The sequence below is a fragment of the Octodon degus genome, unplaced genomic scaffold, assembly GCF_000260255.1.
Source record: "Octodon degus isolate 3935 unplaced genomic scaffold, OctDeg1.0 scaffold00075, whole genome shotgun sequence".
Lineage (NCBI taxonomy): Eukaryota > Metazoa > Chordata > Mammalia > Rodentia > Octodontidae > Octodon > Octodon degus.
The window spans coordinates 2,543,055-2,570,949 of record NW_004524651.1 but is presented as its reverse complement, the minus strand read 5'-3'; the positions used below and the strand labels follow the sequence as shown (position 1 = coordinate 2,570,949).

The following is a 27,895-nucleotide window of genomic DNA, read 5'->3' as shown; positions in this document are numbered from 1 at the left end:
TGGCGGCGCGCTCCCCTCCCCCCGCCGTCCCTACCCCACCCTCCCTTTTCTCCTCCCTCCGCCCCTCCTCCTCCGCCGCGCCTCCTCCTCTTCACCTCCGCGCCCAGCTGCTCCCAGAGCGCAGTTCCGACCCACAGGCTGGCACCCTTCGGCGAGAGCTGTTTGTTTAGGGCTCGGTGAGTCCAATCAGGAGTGCAGGCTGCAGTTTTCCGGCAGAGCAGTAAGAGGCGCCTCCTCTCTCCTTTTTATTCTCCAGCAGAGCCGCGCAGACCCTGGACTCGCGCTCTCCCGCCGCCGGCGCCCTCGGCCTCGCTCCGCGTCGCCCGGGGCCCTCGCCACCGCCGCCGTGCTCCATGCGCCCCGCTCGCTCGAGGTTCGGCCACCTCCTCTACAGCTCACCCTCCCCACTTCCCTCCCCCCTCCATCCCGGCCCGGGGCCTCCGGTGCTCTTCCAGGCGCGATCGGCTCCACGGGTGTCGCCGTCCTCCCCTTAGCGAAGGCTGGAGCGGCTCCCAGTTCCCGGGACGCCGCGGACCAACTTCTGGTGCTGTTTCCTCGCCCCGGGTGCTTATCTGCGCGCAGCCTTATCTCCGAGTTATCTCAGCACAGGGGGGCGGGCGCCCGAAGCTCGGCGGGCAGAGGGCCGTCTTGCTCACTATCTAGCCCGGGTCTGTGTGTGGGCACTAATTCCAGGACGGTTATCTCCGATGAGGCGAAGCGATCTGGGAAAGCCGCCCGGAGGAGGCCCGCCTGGCTGCGTCGGGCCTGCCTCCCCACCCCCTCCAGCCTCTGTCATTCTTCCTGCTCTCCCCTTTGGGGTGGCCTCGGCTGCGGGGCGGTCTCCTGCCCCCTCCCTTGCGTTGCCCCCCCCCTTTTCTCGGCACGCTGCTCCACCCCGTTGTGTCCGATTCCGGAACGGTCCGGCCTGGCCTGTCTGTGGCTGAGGGTGACCGAGGGCTGAGGGCTGGGCCGCGAGGCCGACGGCGCGAGCGCGCGCGGGTGGCTAAGGTGTGCAGCGCGCGGGGACACGGAGGGGACTCCAGGCTCCTGCGCTGCGGGCTCCCAGCACGACCCCTACTCTCACGATCCCGGCTGCCTGTACCCGACGCCCACTTTCGCTGGGTGGATAGCACGGCTCCGGTACTCGCGTTCGGTCTGGTGCGCAGGGTCCGGGAAGCCGTGGGCAAAGCGGCAGTTTCATTTTCGGGGACAGGTTGCAGTCCCGGCGCGAGCAATTTTCTAGCAGGAAATCATCGTCCTGGTGCGTTTCGAGGGGCGGCCGCCCTAGCCAGCTCGCACGGCTACTTATTTCGCGTGTGTGGGGTCAGCGGTCTCGGCCGCCTCTCCGGTCCCTCGGGGTCTGGAGCGCCAGGAGAAGATGCTGCGGACGAGAAGGGGCACCGGGGCGCGCGGGGGGGGGGGTTGATCCCCTAGGGTAGGCGCGCAGGCTCTTGGCCCGCGCCCGGGGAGCAGCGGCGGTGAGTGGCACACGGCTCTTGCTCCAGGTGAACCTTCTTTCTCTCCCGTCCCCTTCTCCCCCAACTCCGCTTCAGGAGCTAGGAGCCAACTCCGAGCGGCGCCGGACCGTGGATGGCCTTGACTGACGGCGGCTGGTGCCTGACGAAGCGCTTCGGGGCCGCGGCTGCGGACGCCGGCGACCCGGGAACCTTTTCAGTGCGGGAGCCATCCACACCACCCTCACCGATCTCCTCGTCCTCGTCCTCCTGCTCCCGGGGCGGCGGCGCCGGCCACTGCAGGACGCCGCAGCTCGACACCGAGGCGGTGGCGGGGCCTCCGGCCCGCTCGCTGCTGCTCGGCCCCTACGCGTCTCACGCCTTTGGGGCTGCGCACGGACCTGCGGCGCCCGGGGTCGCGGGCCCCGGGAGCGCCCTATCTAACTGGGAGGACCTGCTGCTCTTCGCCGACCTCGACCAGGCGGCGACGGCCAGCAAGCTGCTGTGGTCCAGCCGGGGCGCCAAGCTGAGCCCCTTCGCGTCCGAGCAGCCCGAGGAGATGTACCAAACACTCGCCGCGCTCTCCGGCCAGGGCCCGGCCGCCTATGACGGCGCTCCCGGCGGCTTCGTGCACTCGGCGGCGGCAGCGGCAGCGGCGGCGGCGGCCAGCTCCCCAGTCTACGTGCCCACCACGCGTGTGGGCTCCATGCTGCCAGGCCTGCCCTACCTGCAGGGCGCAGGCGGCGCCCCCTCCAACCACGCGGGCGGCGCGGGTGCGCATCCCGGCTGGCCCCAGGCCGCGGCCGACAGCCCTCCGTATGGCGGTGGGGGCGGAGCAGCGGCCGGCGGCGCCCCGGGGCCCGGCAGCGCCAGCTCCGCCGGGACGCACGGCTCCGCGCGTTTCCCCTACTCGCCCAGCCCGCCCGGGGCCACAAGCGCGGCGCGAGAGCCCGGCAGCTACGCGGCTGCGGGCGGCGGGGGCGCGGGCGGCGTGAGCAGCGGCGGCGGCGGGCTGGCGCCCATGGGCGGCCGGGAGCACCAATACAGCTCGCTATCGGCCGCGCGGCCGCTGAACGGGACGTACCACCACCACCATCACCACCACCACCACCCGAGCCCATACGCGCCCTATATGGGCGCGCCGCTGACGCCTGCTTGGCCCACCGGACCCTTCGAGAGCCCGGTGCTGCACAGCCTGCAGGGCCGCGCCGGAGGCCCGCTCCCGGTGCCGCGCGGCCCAAGCTCAGGTAAGCGCGCCGCTGCGTCCGCAGGGCAGGGCAGGGGGCGGGGCCGGGGGCGCGGAGGGGTTTTGCCTGGTGGTGGACCCGCTGGGCTCCTCTAGGGCACCCTCCACCGCCTGGTCTCGGAGAGGTCAGGCTACGGCGAGAAGGAGCTGCAGGGGACTGGCTGGGCCTGAACGCCCTCGCGCACTCTCATTTGGGGGAAGTTTGGGGTGCTAGTGGGCACTTGATTCAGCCTCCCCCCAGACCTACACGCTTCTCATTCAATCGAACTCCCCAAAGGCAAGGACACGCGTGTATTCTGGAGGGGCTGGGGAGAGCAACCGTCGCGGGACCCAGGCCCAGGGCGAGGGAAGTGGGCGAGGAAGGAGACTGGAAACCCTGGCGGCTCGCAGACTGGGCCTCGCTGGGCTGGGAGGGGTCTGGGGCTACTGCTCCCAGCCTGGGACCCAGGGACTCTCCGAGATGAGTTCCTTCTCCCCTGCTGCGTGTGGGGCTCCCGCTCCGCCACACCCTGCTCTGTGTCTGCGGCCGGGGCGCGTGGGATAAGCTTGGGAAAGACTTGGAAATGCCTCCTTTCAGAAAGCACTTGCGTCTGTGCCGTGGTTTGACGTATTTTCTCAGCTGAAGCGTGCACAGGTCTCTTCTCTCACCTGTTCGATAACTTGGGTCCTAAGGAAAATCAAGGCTTTGGTTGTTTGCTGGCGTTGTTGCCCAGAGGTAGAGAAGACAGTCAAGTGTCCTGGCCAGGTGTGCTTTGTGCCTGGGTCTGTGCTTCTCTGGGGGTGGGGGCTTGGTGCTTCCTTTAGGGACGCGAGTCCTACTAGAGTTCCTAGTTGCTGAGATAAAATGGGACCTTACTCCTCTGGTGTCCAGAGGCCTCAGGGGAATAAAGCTGGGGTCTTCCAGTGACAGAGCTGAGTGGCACAAGTGCCTTTTCCCCCCTTGGTAGGCTGGGATTGGATTCTAGATTCCCCTCCTTCCCTCTCTTGTGCTGCTGGCCCTGGAGACCATCTTTAGGGCCAGCCTATGGGCTGGGCCTGTGGGCTTGGGGCTTGAGACGGGGGTTTCACCTGGCAGTACAGGGACTTGACTTTGATTAGGAGGAGCTGAGGGACGGGAAGTCAGGCATCTTAGAGGGGCGGGAAGGGGGTGTTGGCGGGGTGTGTAGTGTTTGGGCCAGTCTGGGAGCCCCACGGATCCGGGGTGTGCTTGAAGGGGCGCGGCTGCAGCTGGAGCAGATCTGCAACCCGGCCTGTTTCTGCACACACCTTAGCTGACTCCAATGACACCCCAGTCCTCAGCCACCCAGCCCTCAGCCAGCCGTGGACAGTGATGGTTCAGACTGAGAATGCTTTCAGAGGATTCAGTTGCAGGGAATGTAGTTCCCTTTTCTTTTAAACTTAGCTATTTTTTTGTGTAATGTTTTCACTTTCTAGATGTGACCTGACAAAGTTAGAAAAACCCCATCCTTTTGTGTATTAACAAAATAACAATGACCTGAGAATGCCCAGAGTTTGCATAGTCTGTTCAGGAAGCAACATGGGCTGAGCCAGTATTTGGGATGAGGACCCTCACTTCGCTTGTCCTCAGCTGTTCTAATGCCAGCTTCTGGCTAGATTTCCTGATATTTTTTCTTAAACCATTTTTGGAGGCAGACTGTTTAATTGAATTGAGGAAATGCCAGGACTAAAACCTGAGCACCATGCTTTATCAGGGTGGACAGTCTGTAAGCTTCTGGAAATGCTTGAAAATGCTTCACCCCAGGCCCAGAGCACCCCACAAATGCACTGCACTGCTGACCCCTTGGGACCCAGGAACACCCCAAGCAGTCACCTCAGACACAGGCAATGCGTTTAGTGGGGACCCAACTGACTTTTTCCAGTTTTATAAAAACAGCATTCAGACAAAAATTTAGAGTAAGGGAATTGTAGCTGCCTGGTGCTTGTGGGGGAGAAGTTGAAAGGAAGTGAGGGGGAAAAAGATTTCAGTTCTCCGCAGTGGACTTTAAATTTCATGTTGGGGCTTTCAGAGGCTAAGGACTCTAGCTGGGGTGCATACCCGCCTCTGTCTTTATTGTTCCGGGTTTTGCAGGGAATGTCCCTGGTCCTCAGGCCAGGGGCTCTGATAGGTAACATTTTAAAGTCAACAACGAAGATAAATACCTTGTTTAACTTCAGTGTCCTTGAAGTCCCGAGCGCTTTACTGATTACCATGGTCAATAGTGGCTTTTAGGGCAGAGAAGAATAAATCTTTGTGATGTGCTTCGAGTTGCAGAGTCTCCATGACAACTTTGAACTCGGCTTGTGTGGGATGCTAGCTTCCTTTAAACCAAAGGAATAACTCAAGAAGTGAGGCCAGCCTCTTACTTGGTAGGGTAAATAGTATTAATGGATGCAAGCATTTTATGTGAAATCACATTTAAATAGTTTCACTACACAGTTGACAGTAGAGGCTATCTATAAACTGCAGGGGACAGAAGAATAAAAAGCTCTGCTAGGACTTTTAGTCTTCAATTAAAATGCTAAGGTGTGGTGTTGATTTACTTTAAAAAGTGATTCACAGATACTCACAAAGAATGCCAAATTGGAGACACTTATGTTTTTTTTTAGAAGCCTGTATTTAATTAAAAAAATACCCATCTCATTTTAGAAAATGTGTTCTTTCATTTTTTACTTTCTTGAGAGGAAGTAATAAATGTTACAACCACTTACACTCCACTAAGATTTGTTTTTCTTAGCAGGTTTAGGAGATGTCAATTCTAAAACATAAGCAGATCACTAAAAAGGTTAAAAATGAGCACATTTTAAATCGATGGAAGAAATTAAAATTTTAGTGTGGGAAAATAGCATAGTTATATTTATCAATGAGAGGGGCTTAGTAATTTCCCCAAGCAGTAAAGCATCAACCTTTTGTAAAAATTCTGCAGGTAGAGATCAATGTTTTCATGCTTGTTCCTTGTGGCATACAAATAAAACTGAATTTCTATGCTTACTACTGGCATTGTTTTCCCAAGAAATTTCCTTCTCATTCTAATTAATTGCATTTATGCACAGTAATAGAACTTAAAGTTTCATGTGTTAATATTTTTTTAATTGGGCAAAAGGCATGTAGGAAAGGTGGCAGCTATGGAAAATACTTTTTACATTACTCCAGATGAAGTGATCAAGGCGGCAGGAGTGGAGGCTGAGGCAGGAAGGATTGCTGCGAGTTCGAGGTCAGCCTGGGTGGGCTCCAAAGTGGGTACAGGACTAGCCTGGACCACATGGGGAGACCCTTTCTTAAAACAAAATCCAGAAACAAAACAAAAGCAAAAGAAGTGAGCAAGGCAGCGTGTCCTGGGGTGTTCGGGTTGTAGAGATCCGGGCTGGGCATTGACAAGCAGCATATGGTGCTAAAGATAGTTGGGGACAGACCGAGGGATCAGGGGACCTAACCTGACTTCCGCATTGCTCACCCCAGGCTATGGGAAGCTTCCAGCCTTGCGCCAGCTTTCCGGCTTTCCGCGATCTCTCTGGGGACCGAGGGCATGGAAGTCCGGCCGCAGAACGTGTTGGCCCAGGGGGCGCGGGGTGGTGGCGGCGGCGGCGGCGGCGGCAGCGGCGGGAGTTGTCCCAGCTCCGCTTGGAGGGAGCCCGGGTACCGGTTTTTTGGGGGATTTGCCGGCGCAGCCTCACCCGCTTCTCGTCTCGCTGTCCCCGCAGAGCTGCTGGAGGACCTGCCCGAGAGCCGCGAGTGTGCGAACTGCGGCTCCATCCAGACGCCGCTGTGGCGACGTGACGGCACTGGCCACTACCTGTGCAACGCGTGCGGCCTCTACAGCAAGATGAACGGCCTCAGCCGGCCTCTCATTAAGCCGCAGAAGCGCGTGGTGAGTGGGGCCGCCCGCCCCCCAGGGTGGGCCGGGAACATAGCCTGCTAGACCCGGAGGAAGCCCAAGCCATTGCCAGCCTGGCCCTCAGGGACAGGCATAGGAAGCCCGAGAGGTGCTGCTGTTTTCTTAAAATCCAAATCTGTATTTGCAAATAGCTAGATGTGCTTGCCAGTGCACCGAAATAATTTTGGGGAGACGTTCAAGGAATTGGGAATGGTGGGGTCTTTGGGGAGGAAAAACTGGGGACGATGATGGTTGTCACCGCGTCCTCTTTGGTCCCGTTTGACTTTTCTTCCTGAGAATGGCACTCACTCTATGCATGTTCCTGAACATTCTGCCTCGCCTGGCCCCTCTAGTCACATGTTAGGGCTCATGTGGTTTATGTCTGGGCCTCAAAGAGAGACAGGTTTAGCCCCCAGTCGCGACATCTTTCGGAGGGCCCTTCAGTCTGGTGAATATTTTACTCTAATCTTGGTTATTTTAAAATCTGGCTCCTTAGAGAACCAAGCAGAACCTAGGAAAATGCGGAGTATATACCTAATTGTGGACTTTCACCAATTGAATCATTTCCTCAAGGCTTAAAGAATGAGAATTTTGATTTTCTTTAGGGATTCATGTCACCTTAGCTTGTTAGGTATGCTTCTAAGGAGGAGGGTATTTACTGCTATTGTAGTCAGCAAAATTAAAGTTTCCTGAATTCCACTAAAGGCTAACATTTGTTTAGCCTAAATACCTTTGCCTAAACACCTTTTTAAAGTAAAATTTTGCAGTTAGATGCCAGACATCTTAAGTATCCAGGTAATTTATTTAATTGTTATACTCTAATTAGCAGAACAAATGCTACACATGTTGTTTGTGTTAAATAGATTAGAGTGAAATTGCACCACAATGTAGTCTGACACCTTAAAGAGAAGCAATTAGTTTTATGGTTGTTTTGTTTTTAATGCATTTAAAATTAAGTGGCCCAGGTTAATTTAATGAGCGTATGTGCCTTAAAACCTGTTACAGGCTCCCGTGGCTTAGAATTTTTTTGAGAGGGTGCCAGTAGCTCTGGTGCACAACTCTGTGCCTTTATGGTTTTAACTATTTGGATATACACCATGTGAAAAGTAATAGGAAAATATTCCAGGGAAGTTCCTTGGTTTTGAGTATTGACAGTTCATGAACAACAAAACAATTAATTTTTTTTGGGAAAAGCACTCAGTACTATCTCTGAAAGATAATACCTCAGGATGGTGTAATGGTAGGCACTAACAGGTCTAGTTGCGTTAAAAAATGTCATCTAGTGACATCCATACTTAGATAGTAACCATTTATTTTGTGAATTTACCAGTAAAAATAACTGTTAGCAGCAAGCAAATGGCTTTTCCACATTTAGGAGTCAAGTTTTCTTTGTGTGGCAGGTGTCCTGGCCTCTACCAAGGTCGGCCAGTGTGCTCTGTAAATGAGCTCTAAATGATACCAATTGCAGGGCGTGTCACTATCAATTAGCTCTTTTTGTGGGATTCGTATTTATGGTTTTCATGGGTCTGGGTTAGTTCTCAGAAAGTGTTGAACTTGAGTTTGTTTAGCCAGCAGTACAGAACCAATCAGTGTGGATTTGAACTTGCAATGCATTGCAAAATGCGAGATTTATGGTGTAACTTGAATTCCTTGTCAGTGAGGAGTACAACTGTGATCGCTTGCTACAAGGGACTTTTATAACCTGATCACCTCCGTCTCACATGTTTATGAGGACTGGCTTCCCTTATGATCCGCAGTTGGCAATCATAAAGCTCTTTGTTAAAATGGCAAATTCTGATAACAAGTTCGCTCCACATTGGCTCCAGATTCCCCTGGAAACTCATAAATGGCCCATTTTAGAAAATGGATCTTCCTGTCCGTTGTTTGCTGAGATTTCACATTCGTGGAAAGGAGTGCTTGCCTAGAATGTTATGTTTTTTTAAAAACCTCAACAAGAGAAGGAAAAAGTAAAGCCCCAATGTGTAAGATTTTTGTTAGTATTTTCATCTTTCTAGCAAAGAAATTTCCCCAAATAGACTTCCTATCATTTTAACCACATTCTAGGAAGCTAGGGCTAAGAATGGGTGTTAAGAATTGTTAGCACTGACTTGTGAAAAATGTCATTTTGCTAAAAGGCTTACCGGTGTCTGTTTTTACAACCGGGCTATAAGGAATGCTGCTAACGCCATAAGCAGGGTGTGAACTGCAAATGCAAAATCCAATTTCATCATTCCAATTTGCCGGCAGAGAATTTGCAAATCTATCAACTAGTCTGAGAATGCTTAAGACATCCTTACTGGCGTTTTTATTGTCGCTCTTCATAACTTACTTTTCAGGTCAATGTATAGCTAACTTGAGCTCATTTTGTTGTCCCTAAATATTCCCCATAGTTTTTTTCTTTTTAAACTGAAGTCACAGCACGGTTTTTTAATAGTCATTTAAATCTAGCTTTAAAAGAAATATAAATTTAGTAAGTTAGAGATAAATATTATATTTTGCCATTCTGGGGTGGATATTCTACTAGCTTAAATTCTTATTCTTAAAAAAAAAAAAATCTTGGGCTAGGGAGATAGCTCAGTGGAATAAGTGCTTGCCTGGCAAGTACAAGGTCCTGAGTTCAATCCCTGGTACCACCAAAAAACAAAAAACAAAAAAACCAAAGTAAAAAGATCTTATTCTTTAAAACTCACCTAATAATTTAGAGGAAATGGAACATTATCTTTCCAAATGTCTTTTATATCCTTTTTAATATTTATCTTCTATCTCTAAGGTTGCTTCCGTGTAAGGGCTGGGCCTTGTAGCTTCGGGTTGATTCTTCCACATTAAGCTGAAAAACAGACCCAGGCTCTGCCGTTTCCGGGAGGAGGTGGCGGCTCCCAAGGCCCCTGAGCACACCCGCACGCAGGATTATTCCTCGGGACCCCACATCCGTGACAGTGGTGTGGCTCCCTCAGCTGGGACTTAGGGACCCTCACTTTCGTGCCCAGTTGTATGGTGGTTTCTTTCAAGATACAGCCGTTTGGCAACTTTTAGAAAATCTTCCCCTTAGAAAGCGTAACAGCAGTCGCCTGGTGAAGACAGGCAGCGCTAGTGCGGGTGTGGAGCGTGCGTACATTACGGTCATTTTGAAAACAGAAAACCACACGTGCATCTCCTTCCTTTCCTCCTTTGTAGCCTTCGTCGCGGCGGCTGGGATTGTCCTGTGCCAACTGCCACACCACCACTACCACCTTGTGGCGCCGGAACGCCGAGGGCGAACCCGTGTGCAACGCGTGTGGGCTCTACATGAAACTCCACGGGGTGCGGAGCTCTCTTTGCTCGCGAGCGTGTACCTTTAGCCTCTGCTCTGTACGGTTTCAGTTACAAGAGGTCAGCAAAGGAAAGCGTGTGAGAGCCGAACGCTGCGACCATGCACCCGGTTGCCCGGAAGGTGCACTCGTGATAGGAATTATTATCTCATGTGGTCTGAAAAATCAGTCGCGGCCGGTTCAGCTATCACAGCACCCCTGTACCACACCTTCCCAATTTAGAAATGTGAAACTGTGAGGGGGCTTTTTTTTTTTTTAACAGTATATTTAAGATCAGATGTTTAAATTGTAAGCAGTTCTCAGATCAACTACCAAGGCACAATAAGCAATTTATAAAATTCTTGAATGCAAGCAGAGACATTTGTACAGAGGAGTAAACACACTTCATTTTGTACCTTGGCTTAAGAGGATTGCATAAAAAATTATAAATATCTCAAACGTACAAAGAAAAATAAGCTCTAAGAGGAATAGTACATGATCTCTTTTATTCATTTATTTATTTACCTACTTATATTTTTGCAGTGCTAGGGATTAAACCCAGAGCCCTGTGCTTGGTAGGCAGGCGCTTTGCCTCGGAGCTACATTCCTAGGCCGTGCTTGCTACATTTTCTTTCTTTCTTTCTTTCTTTCTTTCTTTCTTTCTTTCTTTCTTTCTTTCTTTCTTCCTTCCTTCCTTCCTTCCTTCCTTCCTTCCTTCCTTCCTTCCTTTCTGAGACAAACTCTTGTTAAATTGCCCAGGCTATTCAAGCAATAAACATGGAATTGAAAGAATTACATTCTCCTTTGTAAATTACCCTCTTCCCTCAGTTTTATTTATTTTTCCATGCTGGGGATCAAATCTACCTCTGCTACTGAGCTACACCCCCAGCCTAATTACCCCTTTTTCTTAAGGAGTATCTGCACTTGACGGTGAATGTGTAGCCTTTCTGTACTTTGAATCTATTGTATATAAAAATTGGGCTGAAATTTATGACAAATTTTTTTTCAATGGGGGATTTTAATCCCAGTGTCAATCTTTGGTTTTCCTTCAAGATGCTTAATAAACTTAAGGCTTATGTGAATTTTTTTCTAGGTGCCTCGACCACTTGCTATGAAAAAAGAAGGCATTCAAACCAGGAAACGAAAACCTAAAAACATAAACAAGTCAAAGACTTGCTCTGGTAAATATAGCGATTTGATTGTGGAGTATCTGTCCATCTTAACAGTAGGTGCGTGTGTATTCATGGGTTGATTTTGACTCTTGCAGGTAATAGCAATAATTCCGTTCCTATGACTCCAACTTCAACTTCTTCTAACTCAGACGATTGCAGCAAAAATACTTCCCCTCCAACACAACAGACAGCCTCAAGGGTAAGTGTGAAAGGAGAGGAGACTCCTAACCTAGTGGGTTGCTCTCTAGTAAATTATCTCAAATTTTATCTTATCTGGCAGCACAATAATCTAAACCAACAGTTTAGTTAGTGGATACCTAAGAATAGCTTTTAGAGGAAGTAACATTTAAATGTCAACAAAATGACAAACTCAAGTACTTTACAAAACATCTTAATTAAGATCTCTATCACTTTTTATGGTTAAATTGATTCAAAGAAAAGCAAGACTTTTGGGGGAAGAGAGCTTTAAATTGTTTTTAAAAAGCAGAACTGCCCTATGTATTTCAAACATCCCTAGGTCTCCTGTGCTCAAACACATGGGATCTCGCATGGCACTGAAGTTGCCTTTGCTTCCTGAATCAGTTCCACTGGCTTTATTTGTATCATCCACTCAAAGCAAAGCTCAGGGGCTGCGTTCTTGCCTGCTGTGTGCACTGACCTGTGTTGCCCAGGGTATGGGGACAGTGCTCAGCAGACTAGAAGACCGGAAGTCTTGGTGGCAAAGCAAAGTTTCTGTCCACCTGTGCATTTCCCCACCCTAATGTTCATCAGATGCACCTGGAATGCTCGGTGCTGTGTAGTTCAGGCTGGCCTGGGACTTGTGACGTGAGCCTCCTGCTCCAGCGCTGAACTGCTGGGATTACAGGTGTGTGCCGCCACACCTGACCTCACTTGGAATACTTTTTTTTTTTTGTATTGGTATCGAAATCAGGACCTTGAACTTTCCAGGCAGGAACTGGGATGCTCTTAAAAGGGAAAAAAACCAAACCAAAGCAAAAACTACCTGGCCCGACCAGTGAGACGTCTTTTTCTCTTTCTTCCTTATTTTTTGACCCTGGGGATGAAACCCAGGGTTGTGAGTTAGAACACTCCCAGCCTTCAAGCAGGGCTTTAAAATGAGCCTTATGCTAATTAAGTTTATGCTGAGACTAATTTAGGACAACAGCAGCGTTTCAACCCCTGATTACTTACTAATTGCTTTCTATGTTTGGCCTGGGGCACTTTAAAACACTGCAGATTCTTGGACCCCACCCTGGGGTTTTGATTCTAAATCTTTTGGGGTGGGGCCCGGGAATCTGTGTTTCTGAACAAGTGCCTCCCGGTCAAGTGAAACTGAGGCCCCTGGGGCTGTTTGGCCCCTTTCCCTCCTAGCTGCCTTTAACAACCAAATTTAGATATTTAAAACCAAACTTTGAAGCTGTGCCTAGAACGATGGCGAAGTGGTTTGCAGGGAGGCCTTTCTCTTCTGTTGCTTTTGCGTGTTACAGACCCATGTTAGGGAGCTTTTGTGATGCGTAGGAAGGTGCTTGTTGGGGTAAAGCTTGGGTGAATATTTAAGGTGTGCTGTGGAGAGCAGTGTGGGTTACCGTGGGGGGTGAAGACACCACAGTTATCTCCAGAGCCCCAAGACTTCAGAAGCGCCATGCAGTCGCAAGAGGCACAATAGCTTTGGGTTTCCACACCAGAGTGGTCAGGTCAGCCAGGTCTTGGGTTTCTCGGGAGCTGAGATGAGGATTCCAGTGCTGCTTTGGGTGACGCCCTGGGGTGTGGTGAAACCTCATTTGAATGATAAATGGCAGAGGAAGACTAAGGTATCCACCCAGGTGTCCACGGTGGGCGTTGACAAGCCGGTGCTGCTGTGGGCTGGAGTCTGTGTTTCCGGGACGGAAGCGCGGCTCTGGAAGCCTGAGATGGCCCTGTGCTTGTTGTTGCCCTGGCCCTTGTGCAGGGATTGGGCGTGGGGAGATAGAATGTCGCCGGAGGTGGCGTCCTTAGGAGAGAAGCTACACAGTGGGGATCTGTGAGGACGTGAGAACCGGGAACGGGAGCACCCTGTTCGGGAGTGCGGTTCTCTCAAGGTCCTTGGCTACGAGACTGGGAGCTGGCTCCTTCCTCGGGAAGGGCAGGCAGCCTCTCAGATCCCAGCGATGAGCGGGCAGAAATTCCTGCAGCATCTAGCCAGGCAGGGCAGGGTCCAGCCCACCTCTCTCCCCCAGATTGACTCTTGCAGTCCTACGAGGGGATGGGCGGGGACAGAGCCGAGGCCTGGGCTTGTAGAATACTCATGGATGGTGACTTCATTATGAGGGGGTCCCCAAAAGCACCCTCTGACTTGTCAGTGTGGGTGCTGGGCGTCCTTGGCAGAGCCATCTGGTTGTCTATGGATACTGGGGTCTCCAGGTTACCAGGGGCTGGTGTGTGTGCCTGTTGCCCCTTAGAACCTTCCAGTGGCTTCTCTGGGTGGGCTAAGCCTTCGGGCACGTGGCATGGCCAAGTGACATCAACCAAGAAGCTGTTCTGGAGTGCGCTGGTGGGGTTCATAGAGGTTGTCTCTCACTTTCCCTTTGGTTCTGGCATTTGAGGTTGGTGGACAGCTGGCTTGTGAGGTGTAGTGAAAGGCTACATGGAGGGCCTCAGGGCAGCTTGTGTTTGGGGTTTAAAGGGGCTGCGAGTTAGCTCAGTGGACCAAGAGCCTGCTTAGGAAAGCAAAAGGACCCGAGTTCTATCCCCGTACTGCATGCAGCGCCAGCCCTGCCCTGCCCTGTCCCTGGGCATGCTGAGCCTGCAACTGAGTTTTGACTGAGTTTTGACGTGGTAGACCATGGCTATAATCCCAGTACTGGGGAGGTTGAAAACAAGAGGATCACTACGAGTCCGAGCTGTGTAGAGACCCTGTACCCAAAAAAAAAAAAAAGTCTGGAAAGTGCTGTATGACTGTAATCCTAATCCTCCAGGAGGACTGTCTGAACTACATGGGTTCAAGGCCAGCCTGAATTACATAGTGAGTATAGTGAGACTGTCTCAAAAATAAACAGCGCTGAGGAGATGGCTCAGCTGAGAGACGAGAGAGAGAGAGAGAGAGAGAGAGAACCCAAATCAACACAGGAAGTATGGAAGTTATTCCTGAGGCTCCATTTGGCTGCGGTTCATTACTGGCACCCCGATAGATGCTGTCTTGTGTGGGCTGGGCTCCCCCTCTGACTGGGAGGGAGATAGGTCAGCAGGGAGGGAGGGGCAGGACGCCTGGGCGGTACATTCCTCCAGGTAAGTGGCCAAGTGCCACAAAATCATTTTTGTGCTGCTCTGAAAGTTCATTCCTTGAACTGATTTTCATTTCAGCTGTATGTAGCTCTGCTAATTTGCAGCTTCACACAACTTCTAGGAGTAGAGGACAGGCCCTGGCATTAGGGGCACATTGTCATTCAGTTCCCCTTATAGGCTGTGCTTGAGAGTTGAGGGGGGTAGTTTGTATCCTGCCTGATGTAACACCATGTAGCCTGGTACTAACACATTGCCTGGCCTGTTTTTGGTTTGCTTTTTGAGACAGGATCTCACTATATTCAGGGTGCTTTGAACTACTGTGTAGACCAGGCTGACCTCAAGCTGAGGGCAACCTTCCTGCCTCAGCCTTCTGAGTGCGGGGATTACAGGGTGCACCTGTAACAGACACACTGGTCTGTTTGTTCCTTCAGAATTCCTTGTGTTTATTAAGAAAAGCATTAAACTTTATTTTTGATGGGCAGTTGATTAATCTATGACAAAGACTATTGTCTTTCATTCTGGCTAAGATTTTTGTTACGTAAGTGGACTTGCTGAAAGAAAACATTTAATTGATGTAAACAGACATCGCATTTCCTTCAGTGTTTATTCTCTATGCTGTATAAGAACATTAAAATCTTTTTACTTTAACTTATTAACTGAGTTATATAGGTTATTTACTAGAAAAATGTAATATTCTATGTCAGCAATTCTCAGATCTGATTTAATAAGTGTCCCATAAATGGCCTCATTGCTTCTATGACTTAAAACTCTAAAACTAGAGAATGCTTTATATAAACCTTACAACTCAACCGCCAAATTTTATAGAGAAAGAGTGTTCTGAATTTCCTTTGGGATAGAAAAGATCAGTTTGGAGATGGAATTAGCAATGAGACTTAATATCTGAGAATTAGAGATTATTGAACAGATTTTTCCCAAATAATAGTTTCTATAAATAATCACTAAAAATAGAACTTGCTGAAGTTGATGTTAACTGTGAATACGACATACAGTGAGATTAATTACGGATCCTGCAGTGAATGGAGGTGAAAATGGGCCAGTCCTTGTTTCACTGGTCTTCAAGAAGCTTTTTTTTTTTCCGGAACCAGGGATTGAACTCAGGTCCTTTTGCTTGCCAGGCAAGTGCTTATTCCACTGAGCTATCTCCCTGCTATAGCCAGAAGTGGGCACCTCCTGTCATCCCAGCACTTGGGAGGCTTGGGCAGGAAGATCCCCTCCTGGGCAAGGCCCTATCTCAAAACAAAACAAAACAAAACAAAACAAACAAAAGAAGAAGCTTTGCTAGAGGGGAGGTAGTGTTTACAGTTGGGTTAGGCGAGGCCCTAGCCTGGAATTGTTGGCATGGTGCCAGTGGTAGTTTTGAGGCCGGTCTTGAGGCTGGTCAGATGTACCAGGGCTGGGGCAGAGTTCGTCAGGGGTCCAAAGGAGGAGCAGGGAGCTTATGCAGTGCTGGAGACAGCAGAGCAGAGTCAAGCGCATTTAGTATGGCAGGGGTAAGTGTAAGACGCCAAAGGCTGGAGGGGAAGCTGCGGCGTAAGGTGGAAATCAGTGTCCACTCGGTACCCAGCCGGAGCCATTTCTAAATGCTCTTGCTGCTGCTTCGGTGACCAGCGTGGGTTCTGTGCGTCCGCAAGAGCCCAGTTTTGACTGCATTCCTAATTGGAGCATTCTGATGGCTGCTGTAAACTTTATGTTAGCACATGCCTGCTCCCGCAGGGCCACTTTATTTGCTTAATGAATTATTTTTGTCTCATTGAGACAGGGTCTCACTGTGCCGTTCAGGCTGGCCTTGAGCTCTCTTTGTGGCCCAGGCTGGTCTTGAGCTTGCACTATCCTCCTTCCTCAGCCTCCTGAGTCCCCATATCCACCCCCCCACAGGTCCATTTTAGAAGCAGGTTTTCCTTTGTGCCATCAAGAAGGGAAAAATAAGCTTGGAGTCCACAGAATGGCCAGGCGCCCAGGCCCCACAGCGGCAAGTGCCACCGAGTCTCTGTCTGGGTATTGGGGTGCTACTGCCTGGGTCACCTTTCCCAGGGGTGTGAGTGTCAGGAAAGGGTTCCCTGCCTTGGTGCTTCTTGCCGTGCACGGTCCCTGGCGTGGGGCCTGGGTTCCTTGTGTCACAAAGCACGTGTTGCCAGTGCCATCCTGTGAGTGCTCCCAGGGTGCTGCTGTTCCCCCGGGGATCTGAGAAGTGTCGACCCCAAGAGTCCTTCTGAAGAGAGCTCAGCATACAGGTAGTAGGCATGAAGTTCTTCGCATAGGTTTTTATTTTGTATCTGGATATTTGTGCCCTGTGCTGGAACTGAAAAACAGCACTTAGGCCTGCAGCTTACCATACAGCGTTTAGGTGAAGGAGGTAATTCTTCTCCCCTCAATTACTTTCTTTAAATTCTATTTTTGTGCTTGCCATTGAACTCATGGGCTCCCTACCCTTAAGCTACATCTCCAGCTTTTTTTTTCTTTTTCTCCTTTTTAAAATTATTTAGTACAGAGTCTACAGGGTCTCTCACTACACAGATTGGACTCCTAGTGATCTTCCTGTTTTCAGTCTCCCAAGTGCTGGGATTATCAGTGTGTCCAACCACGCCCAGTCTCAAAATCGTGGTCTCAGCATGCCCAGGGGCGGGGTCAGCATGACTTACCAGAATCAATGGCTCCTGTGTCTCTAGCCTTTTTATAAAAAAAAATTCTTTATGTGTGTGTGTCCCATTCAGCCCACCCTGAGGGCGGGGCTGGCACAGCAGGTGGTGCCAGGATCGACCTAGGGATTGGGATTTACGTGGATTACTGCTGGTCACAAATTAAGAGTCCTGCCCCTGGACTAAGGTCAATAAGAGTTACATAGTCCTGCCAGTGCACGGCGGAAAATGATTACTGTGATCTTTTTGTTCTGCGGTGCCTGGATCCAATGGAACCCTGAACCCCGGGCTTCTGTCCCGTGAGAGCATGTGCAGCCCTGCTTTGCACTGAAGTGAAAGGCTCTGCTTGAGCACCTAAAGCACTCGAGAGCTGCTCTTGTGGATCTGTCTTGGGTTTTACTTGCTCTCATTCACAGGGTGGTGGGCCCAGGGAGGCCTAGCTGCGCCTGAACCTTGCTTGTGCCAACTGCCTTCAGTAGATTTTTCTCTTGTCCTCCCTTGGAGCAAGCCCAGAAGGGAATGAACGAGGCCAAGCCTGAGGTCAAATTGGGGCTTTGATCTGGACCCCATGTGGCTGGTGCTCCTCCTTTACCTCTGAAGGAGATCTTCAGAGAAAATCTTTGCTTTCTTAAACAGATGTAAGTAATTCTGATTAATAATCTCAGTGTCAAATATGACCCCACTACATCTGGGGAAACAGTGAACCTTCTTCACACAGCTCTCCTTAGCAGTACTGGACTTTGAAATAAAAATGTATTAGCCAGGTGTGGTGGCGCGCACCTATAAATACAGCACTCTGGGAGGCTGAGGCAGGAGGATTGTAAACTCAAGGCCATCAGAACAACTTAGGGATGACCCTGTGTCACAGTAAAAAATGGGGATGCAGTTCAGTGGTGGGGTGCCCCGGGTTCCAACCTCAGTGCCACCGAAAAGAAAACAAAGGTAGTACTAAAGTGGGAAATGGAAAGAAATTGATAAATGGGTAACATTAGGTAGAAAAATATATTAGTAAATTTAAGTTATTAAATACTAAATTTAGCAATGCAGTTATAACAATGTTCTTTTAAAATATCAAATGGAAGTTTGCAAATATTTTTGTTGTTGTAGTTGTCTTGGTCTTTTTGAGCTAGGCTCTCATTATGCAGTGCAGCCTGGCCTTGCAATATTAAAGTCCTTCTAAACAGTGGGATTTAAACCCAGCTTTGTAGCTTTGAGCATGTTCCAGTGGCCTGCCGTCAGCCCCGGTGAGCTCACTGAACAAGTATTCCGTGGTAGGCAAGCACCCATTTTTCTTTAATCCGTCATCCACAACACTCCTTGCTAAATGCTTCAAAAATAGTTAAAAAAGCATTCATCTCTCTTCAGGGGCTGGAGGGAGCTGTGGTCAGGTATCCTCTACAATGCAGAGTCCCTGGCAGCCTCGTAAGGTCACGTAGCCAGGCTGTGCCGTGGCGGGCCTGGGACGGGCGTCTCCGCTGGGGGATTGCCTCTTGGGTTAGACTTGTGCCGCCCTGCGCCTTGGACAGAAGCACTCGCTGGCCTTTATCTGTGTGCCCGGCTCCGACCTGCAGCCCCTCTAATAACTCAGCCTGTGGGTGAGCTCACACATCCTCCCGGCAGGGGCTGCTTCAGCCTGCGAGCTGGCACAGTGTCATTTTGATGGAGAGGCTGTGGGGTGTGTGTGTGTGTGCGTGCATGTGTGCGTGCATGTGTGCGTGTGCACTCTCTGTGTGTGTGTACGTGTACTGGGGAGCTGCTGAGTGCTAACACATTGTACTGCATTAGTAGCCAGTGGCTTCATGTGTATATTAGGAAACAGTAAAACTATATTACTTTTTAAATAGTTTGTAATAGAGATGTTCACCCAATTTATCACAGACCTGTGGTTTATTTAATAAGTGACTCATTACGGCCTGAAAGCCCGAATAGAGGCAAGCACAAGTGCGGGCAGAAGATATTTACCTTTGCGTATGGCTTCAGCTCAGAACGCGGCTTTCCTTCACAGACGACAGCTGCCCCCCCCAACTCTGTAAAATATATATAAAAACTGTCACAAAACATGAAATAATGTTACGAGGAAACGTGGCCAAGTTTAAGAAATCTGGCTTAGAATGCTCTGAAATGTTATTGCCAAGAGAATCTTCAAAGAAAATGAATTCCTTTACTGGAACAAAAGCAATTTGTTATGCGTTTCAGGGGTGTTTGCCAAAGTAGTTCCAGTTCCGGGCAAAGTGAGGAGCTAATGGGTATGAATTGAGTACGAGCTGGCAGCCCGTTCACGTTCAGACCTACCTACCTACCTACCTACCTACCTACCCACCTTCCTACCTGTGCTTTTGCTCTGAAGTGTCAGTGACTCAAAGACAGGTGTGAAGTCAGGCATGGCAAGGCACACTGCTGGTAAGGCAGGAGGCTGAGGCAGGAGGCTACAGGGTGAGTCCAGGCCTGCCTGAACAGCATAGCGAGAGCTGTGTCAAAGGAAAAAAAAAAAAGGCAGGTGTTACCGGCATAACTGTATAATCCAGCCACCTGTCACACTTGGCTTTATAAAAGTTTAGCCCTCAAAATTTATGAAAGGGATGAGGAAGAAGTTATTTTTAATTTATTTTTGGTTTTATGGGTGCAAAGTATTGCTATTCACTTCAGCCTGGGCCTGGATTTAGTATGTAGCCCCAGCTGGCTTCAAACTCACAGCAATCTTCCTGTCTCAGCCTCCTGAACCCTGAGATTACAGGTGTGTTCCACCACACCCAACAAAGAAGGTGTTTTTATTTATTTATTTATTTATTTATTTATTTATTTATTTAATGTGTTTTTAGTACAGGGTCTACAGGATTTCACTACACAGGTCGGACTCAGTGATCCTCCTGTTTTCAGCCTCCCAAGCGCTGGGATTATTGGTGCATGTCACCACGCCCAGTCTCAGTTGCCATCTCAGTGTGCCTGGGGGGCACAGGTAGCCGAGCAGGCTGGGTTGGTCGACCCCAGTCAGTTGCTGTGCCTCCCTAAGCAGGACTTTAGTCTGCCGACCTATCTGGCCATCCGCAAGAGGTTATTTTATTGACCTGAGATTTTAAGAACCACTTGAACAAGTAAACCAAAAAGCATTGATTTCAATGTCCTGCTGGGGTTTGAGTTTGGCAGGATTTTGCCAGAGCTGGGCATATACTATATGGAATCCTTTTTTATTTTTAAGCACAAAGGCTTTACATTTAAAGTCCTCCTTAAACTAAGTGACTTGATTTGTGGTGAAGGTTGACTCTGGGAAATCTCAGATTAGCACTGGAAGGAAACGGTTCAGGCAGCTCCGGCGTGGGCCTTCGATGATAGCAGACAGCCAAGCTTTTATGAAAAGTTGGTGCTTTTCTTTCTGGCAAAGGGGAGCAGTAATTCCGCCCACCTGGCCCTGGAGTTGGGCACGGTGCAGTGGGAGATACCTGTGACCTCTCTGAGGCTTAGTGGAATCTCTCTACTTAAATACAAACTTGGAAGTGGAGAGTGTTGTATGTGCTTTGTTTGCATGGCATTTTTTTTAAACCTCAAAATGTTAGAAATAAAATTTTTTCTTTTTTCTTGTTTTTCGTGAAACATCTCCCTGTGTAGTTCAGGCTGGCCTTGAGTTCACTTGGTAGCCCAGGCTGGCCTCAAACTCTCAGCGATCCTCCTGTCCCAGCCTCACCAGTGCTGGAATCCCAGGTGTGCGCCACCACGCCCAGCAAGCCTTACTTTGATAAAGTGAAAATTTAAAGACATAGAGTTAGTGTATTAGAAAGAGTCTCATGTCTTCTCCTCAGCAGTTTTCCTTCCCTTCCGCCCTGTCACCTTCACCCATTCTCTGCAGGTGGGAGCATGTCCCCGACACAGCTGAGTCCTGTGACACGAGCGCTTTCTGGTTTAGTTCAGCAGCCAGCCCCTCCCTCCTTTCCTGGAGGATGAGCCCTCCCCACAGGGCAGTCACTGCACCAGGCTTTGCCACACACGTTCCTTTGCGTGTGCAGGCATCTGTGAAACAGCCTGCTCCCTCGCCAGAATAGTCTCTGGGTATAAAACTGATTTCCCTCCAGCTTGGGCATCTCACCCCCTACCTGCCACTGTGATCTGTGACAGTGTGGACAGAGCCTGGGTACCTAGTGGGCACTTGGCAGCCAGCAGCCAGCAGCTGTGATATCTTCAGAGAAATGGGCTGAGGGATCAGGACTCCTGGGAGAGCGCACTCTGGTTAGCTCGCTTGATTGAGGGTTGTGGATGACTTCGATGTAGTTTGCTTTCACACACCCTAATGGAGGCAGATTCATGTTCCCGTCTTTCATGTATTGCCCTCTAAGCTACCGTGGTGTTGCTTTTGTCTGGCCCATTTCACTTCTAGCCAAACTGAAACGAGCGTGTGCTGCACTCAGCTGGAACGCATGCCTTGCTGGGCACGCTTTGTCCTTTTGAGGAAGGCAGCTGTCAAGTGCTGCAGGAGTCCTTGGCCGTGAGGGATGACGGCTTTTGCAGGAAAGTGCTGCGTCCAACACACTACCGTGTGCTCAGATCCAGAGGGAGAGCCCAGGCTCAGAGGCCTGCAGGTGACAGTCTCCTCTGCACATGAGCATGCGTTCTTCAGACTTGATTAGGTCAAAGCGTGATCCCTGTCATGCTGAGGGAGCCTCCTAGCAGAGTCCTTTTTGGTTTTCTTTCTCAAAAATTGGAATTTATAGCTGAGCACGGTGGCACACCTGTAATCCCAGCAACCAGGAGGCTGAGGCAGGAGGATTGCTTGGGTTCTATAGTGAGTTCAAGGCCAGCCTGAACTACACAGAGAGATGCTGTATCAAAATCAGGATTATAGGGCTGGCCAAATAGCTCAGTGGATTAAAGTGCCTGCTTAGGCAGACGCAGGGAGCTAGAGTCCGGTCCCCTGGCCTGCCGTGCTGGCCTTGCCCTGGGGGAGCACTGAGACAGGGATTGAGACTGGGTGTAGTGGCATATGTCTGTAATCCCAGCCCTTGGGAGGCTATAAACAGGAGAATCACTATGAGTCCAACCTATGCAGTGAGACCCTGTACACCTTGTACACCGTGTCCTGAAAACAAAACAAAACCCCCCTCCAAAAAAAAGACCAGGAGTGAAACTTCTGGGAAGCTCACAAGCAGCTGGAGAGTCCACTGGACACTTGAATTCATGAGTGTATGTCATCACAAATCTGAGATTCTTTTCTTTTTGTCTTTTTGAGACAGGCTGTCACTATGCAGTTCAGGCTGGCCTTCAGCTCACTTTGTAGCCCAGGGTGGTCTTGAGCTCAGAACGATCCTCTTGCCTCCGCCTTCCAAGTGCTGGGATTACAGGTGTGGGCCACCATGCCCGGCTGTGGATTTTTTATTTTTTAAAGATAGGTCTTACTATGTACTGCAGGCTGGCCTCGAACTCAGTGATCTGATTGCTGGCATTATAGGCGTGTCATTACGCCCAGCAGTCTTGGATTTTTTAGATAAATTCCACAGGAAAGAGGCCCGGGTGTGCCTGGTTCCCAGGCCAGGGGTACTTACCCTGCGCAGGCCACATGGCCACTGCGCCGTCCCTGAATCACTTCTTCCTTTCCGAGGGAGTTTTCCAGCCTGCGGCCTCTCCTCTCTGCCTATGAGGCCCAGTTGGGCTTCGCGCCTTGGCTGTGCTGATAACGTTCTTTCAACAGGAAGCGCGACTCTCAGCTGTCCTGCCCGGTGCGGGAGATAAGCTGGGATGGAAAGGCAGAGCTCAGTTCCACCCGCTTGCGGCTTTGATCCCAGAAAGTGGGGATCTGCCTGGTGGCTGCCGGCTGCTAGGGAAGGGCACGCCAGCTGCCAAGAGAGGTTGGTTGAGGTTGGGTTAGGTGCTCGAGCTGAACTAAAGTTCAGCATTTAATTTTCAGTATAAGAAAACATTATTAACCAATTGAAGTGTGTGTGTGTGTGTGTGTGTGTGTGTGTGTGTGTGTGTTGCTTCCCCACCCTCCTGCCTCAGCCTCCTGGGTGCTGGGATTACAGGTGGTGCTGGAATTTCAAGTGTGTGCCATCACACCCGATTGTCACTGTTCTGCCTTTCTGCAGTGGGTTTGCTGGTCTTTTGGTTGAAGGGACTCAGATATTGAATGTTAAATTTGGGTGTGTGTTTCATGTGTGTAGGGCTGCCCAGGCTCCATGCTGTGTCAGGAGGCAGATGATGCTGTCTGGGGTGTTCGGGCCCTCCTGCACCCCACACCAGTGCCCCCACTTGGGCTCCTTCTTGGCTTCTGTCTGACCAGGTCTGGAGTGGCTCCGCCCTGAGGTAGCACACCTTGCTTGGAGTTTCTGGTCCCAGGGTCTCCCCTTCTTTCTGAAGTTAGACTGCACTTCCTTCCTTAGCAAGAGGCCCCTGTCACCACCTTCGTTATCCCCTGTAATGTGCTTGTGTATGGGACACTGCATTCTCCTCCCGGGGGTTTTCATGTGTGTGACAGAGCTTCCCCATTTGTTTCCTGGTCTTATTATTCTCACTGACTGCCTCGCTGAGCAGAGAGACCCTGCTTTCCCAGCCTTCCACACCGTTGGCCTCAGGCGGTTCCCAGGGCTTCCCTTGCTGGACGCAGCCCTGCGGCGGATGGCTTCCCAGGGGGGCTTTCCTTTCTTTTGGATTATTTCCACATGAGATGTTGCCAGAAGTCTTCTCAAGTCATCAGACATGAATGCTGCTGTGGATACACGCTAGCCCTCCTGGCAAGGGGCGAGGGCAGCGCTGTGGTGATCACCTACTATCGGCCTTCTGCGTTAGCAAAAGAATTTCCCTTTGCCGTTTTTCATGTCTCATTGTTACATGCTTTATTTAATTGTCAAGGCTTGGGAACTAGTTCCCACCCCTTTCTGGTTTTTTTGGAAAGACTCAGCTTGTTTTGCGTGTGTGTGTGTGTATGTGTGTGTGTGTGTGTGTGTGTGTATGTGTATGAGAGAGAGAGAGAGAGAGAGAGAGAGAGAGAGAGAGAGAGAGAGAGAGAAACAAGGTTCACTGTGTAGTTCAGCTGGTTTTGAATTCACTATGTAGCCTAGGCTGGTCTCAAACTCACTGACAGCCTCCTGCCTCAGCCTCCCAAGTGCTGGGATTACAGCTGTGTGCCACCATGCCTGGCCCACTGTCACTCTTGATCTCGCAGGAGCTGATGTCTTTGCATGGAGTTGGGCGTTTTGTCTGCCTCTGTGGACCTCTGGGCGAGCATAATGCTAATATTGTCTGGAAAAGGAAGATCTAAAAGCTATTTCAACAGATACCTTTTGGGATTATTGCTCAAGTGTAAGAATAACATCAAGGTGTTAAGATTTCTTTAATGTGGCTTTTTCAAAAGAGCCACAGGCCCTTTGAGTGGTTGCTGTGGAGCTTTTGGTATCTCTTTGTGAAGGACTGGCAGTGACAGTTGGGACAGAGTGACCCTTGGTGGCATTCTTTCTGGATGGGTCCATTCAGCTTTTGTTCCTGGCTAAGGGAGGGTACTGGGGAGAAAACAAGGCGTAGGTCCCTGGGTGTAAGCACACAAATAGCCTATATGCACGTCAGTACTGCTGTTGTGCGACACCCGGGTACAGGCTTCATGCATGGCTCTGTGAACTGTTTCATTTAATTCTTGCCACAGTCTTAGGCTCCAGGTGCTTTTGTTGTTGTTTTTGAGGCAAGGTGCAATATGAATCCAGGCTAGCTCCAAGCTCTCTGTCTCGCAGTCTCAGCTTCCCAAACGCTGCGAATATGCCAGCACACCAGGCGGTGATCTCATTTGTCACGGCCATCCCTGAGACAGAGGGTTTCAAGATCTGAGGACCCGTGTACAGAGGCTGTGGCAGGGGAAGGTGACCTTACTCAGTGGGTCACTTACTGACCGGCTATGGTCCCGAGCACCAGGTGCCTTGCCCCTCGAAGGAAGCCTTTTGGCAACACAGGTCCCTTTCCCGATCTTGCTCTGCTCCTCCTTGTGTCAGCCTGTTTGTCACTAAAGGTCTGCCACTGTCCTGTTTCCTGCTAGCTGGGTGACCCTGGTCCTAGTGAGGACTTTGCTAACAGGCTCTGTGTTGGTGACCACAGAGGGTTCTCCTGAGGTGGCTGCTTCCCAGGCAACCCGGGTCTTGATTGTTGAAGCTGCTCACGTCTGGGAGACAACTGTGAGAGCACATCTAGGGAAGAGGTGGACTGAGGCAAGTTGGGTGAGACCCAAGTGCTTGCAGGGGATTCTTAATGATTGCTTTGTCACTGAATATTGTCTTTTGGGGTTAAATCTGGACTCACACTGGCTTTGCTTATAGCAGGGACTCTGGAATTAAGAGCTACAATTGATCGCTGTTGTTCTTGGAGCTAGGGTCTTGAACCCACTATGTAGTCCAGACTGGCAGCAATCCTTCTGCCTTAGCCTCCTGAGTGCTGGGATTACAGGCGTATGCCACCACACGTGGTTTATATTTTAAACAACTCAAATCACTTTGTGAAACTTTCTTTTTTGATGTTCCTTGGTACAGTTTTCTGTGCTGTCGTAGCTGGATTCTCAGAAGTCCTCATTTTTGCTGGGAGACAGGGTTGGGTGTGTCTGGTGGGCAGGAGGTTTGGGGGCCAGAGACTGCTGTGTGTCTGGACCTGGTGGCTGCTGTCCCAGAGCCTTTGGGGTACGAGGCCAGAGCAAACTGGCCCTGCTTGGGCAGAACCACTGCTTTGGGGTGTGGTGTGGCCCGCTCCTGCACCCTGTACCTACCAGAGCAAGGTCTCGTGGGATTGTATGTGCCACAAAGGGATCATTTGGACAGCAAGAAAACGCTCACTGACCTGCGGCAGGGGTGGAGGAGGAGGCGGGGCTCGGCCCATTCCCGAGAAGGTCCCTTGTGTCTGGTCACTGTCTGGCTTTACTTCTGGTCAGGAGAGCTGTTTTCTCATTGGCCTTGCTCAAGTGAATGGGAAGACACTGAAATGGGGAAAAATGAACTTCTGAAGTCTGGAGAAAACCTGGCCAGGCTGGTGGCGGGAGACGTGGGCGCCTTTCCGAGGCTGTGGTCTCTGTGGTACATGCCAGCATGGCAGCAGGAAAGCCACAGTGCGCACGCGCTCTGCCCCAGGAGGGTGGCGCTCAGCAACATCACTGCCACCCCAGCGTCCAGAACCGCTGTGCTGTGCGCATGCGTGTGTTATGTGACACGTGCACATGTCTGTATGTGTGCGCATGCACTTTGTTTCACCCGCAAAGCTCTTGGACTTGGCCAGGTGAGCAGGTAGTACTCTGCCAGCCTCCTTCCCTCTGCTCGCCTCTGCATCTTGCCGGGTGGTTTTTGAGATTGCTATGTGTTTGTTTTGTGGTACTGGGCATCAAACCACAGAACCTGACAGTGCGAGGCAAATGCTCTTTTCATGGAGCTACATCCTCAGCCGATTACTGAGATCAAAAATTAACAGGAAGCCAGGCGTAGTGGAGCACAATGGTAATCCCAGCCCTGGGGAGGCTGAGGCTGGAGGATTGTCGTAAATCCAAGCCAGCTTGGGCTACATAGTAAATTCGAGATCAGCTTACACTTCATAGTGAGACCCTGTCTCAAAAAGAGTGGTCCGTGTGACAGCTGCAGCCCAGTGTGAAGCCCCTGCTGGCTTGGAATAGGAGGGCAAGGCCAGCTGTGTTTCTCCTCTCTCCTGGGCTGCATGGCCAGCCTGTGTCCCCGCGTGTTCAGCGAGCAGCCCCGGGCGAACTGACACCAGTGAAGTAACCATGTCTCCCTCTCTGTCCCCACGTTCTTCAGGCGGGGGCCCCAGTGATGTCCAGCGCAGCCGAGGGTGCCAACCCCGAGAGCAGCGAGCTCAAGTATTCGAGTCAGGACGGGCTCTACATTGGTGTCAGTCTGGCCTCGCCGGCCGAAGTCACATCCTCTGTGCGACAGGATTCCTGGTGTGCTCTGGCCCTGGCCTGAGCCACCCTGCCAGGAGGCAGGGAGGACTTTACCGGGGTCTGCACCCGAGTCCCCTCGGTGGTGACCACGCAGACGGAACATTCCTCGGATGCGGGATTCTGTGCCTTTGCTTTGAAGTAGGCCTGCTTGCCAGAGGCTCGCGAGCGCGGGAGGAGAGGGGCTCTTCCGGGCCTGAAGGGCCGGCCGCCTCCAGCCGACCTGCAGACCAGGGGCGGCCTCACCTGCTGAGAAGAAGGATTGCGAGTTCTATGGAAGGGTTTCATAACATAACATTGTCCCAAATCGTGTGCTTCTTCTGATCCATTGGTTATTGCCGAATTTCTTCACAGCGTGGAGGCCGCTTGGTGCACGTTGTGGGGTCTGGGTCAGCTCTGAGGCCTTGCGGAGGACGCAGCTCAGCTCGCGCAGCTGCGCCTCGCCACTACACACTGTGACTGACAGTCAAGCTCAGCTCTCCCGACCGCTGCGAGGTCGGTCGCCATTTGTAAACAGGGTAGCAAACAAACTATTTTTCTTCCATGTATGCAATAATTTTTTTTAAAAGTGCAATTTGCGTTGCAGCAATCAGTGTTAAATCATTTGCATAAGATTTAACAGCATTTTTATAATGAATGTAAACATTTTAACTTAATGGTACTTAAAATAATTTAAAAGAAACAATGTTAACTTAGACATTCTTATGCTTCTACAAACACATCCCATTTCTGTATTCCCAATTGTTGAAGAAAAGTGATTTCAAGAACAAATCTTCTCAGGAAAATTGCCTTCGTCCATTTGTTAAGGATTTTTATACATGAACCCCGTTGTACCCCCTTTCTTGGACTGTGGAATATGTGCTGGAAGAGCTGTACTACCTAACCGAATAGCATTTGTAAATATTCTGGGCATCTGTAAACACTCGGAAGTTGTATAGTGTGACTGACCCACAGGTTGGTTGACATTCATTTTTTTTTTTTTTTTTAATGGGATGTCCTATGGAAAACTATCTCACCAGAGTTTTTAAAATAAAAAAGGGTATTGTTTTGTGTT

The 27,895-nt window shown here is 50.5% G+C and overlaps 1 protein-coding gene across 6 annotated transcripts; it reads left to right on the top strand.

Moving 5' to 3' along the window:
* The first annotated feature begins 110 nt into the window (after positions 1 to 110).
* Positions 111 to 27,895, top strand: Gata6 (GATA binding protein 6). 6 transcript variants are annotated; one of them, XM_004635779.3, is made up of 7 exons: positions 111 to 373; positions 1,554 to 2,701; positions 6,400 to 6,566; positions 9,747 to 9,872; positions 10,953 to 11,040; positions 11,127 to 11,230; positions 26,699 to 27,895. In XM_004635779.3, exons 2-7 carry the CDS (start codon positions 1,591 to 1,593, stop codon positions 26,864 to 26,866), a joined length of 1,764 nt encoding a protein of 587 aa, XP_004635836.1. In that variant the 5' UTR covers positions 111 to 373; positions 1,554 to 1,590; the 3' UTR covers positions 26,867 to 27,895. The 6 variants fall into 6 exon arrangements, with proteins under 6 accessions (XP_004635836.1, XP_023576129.1, XP_023576133.1 ...); XM_023720361.1 differs by having other exon boundaries at positions 116 to 220; XM_023720365.1 differs by having other exon boundaries at positions 155 to 176.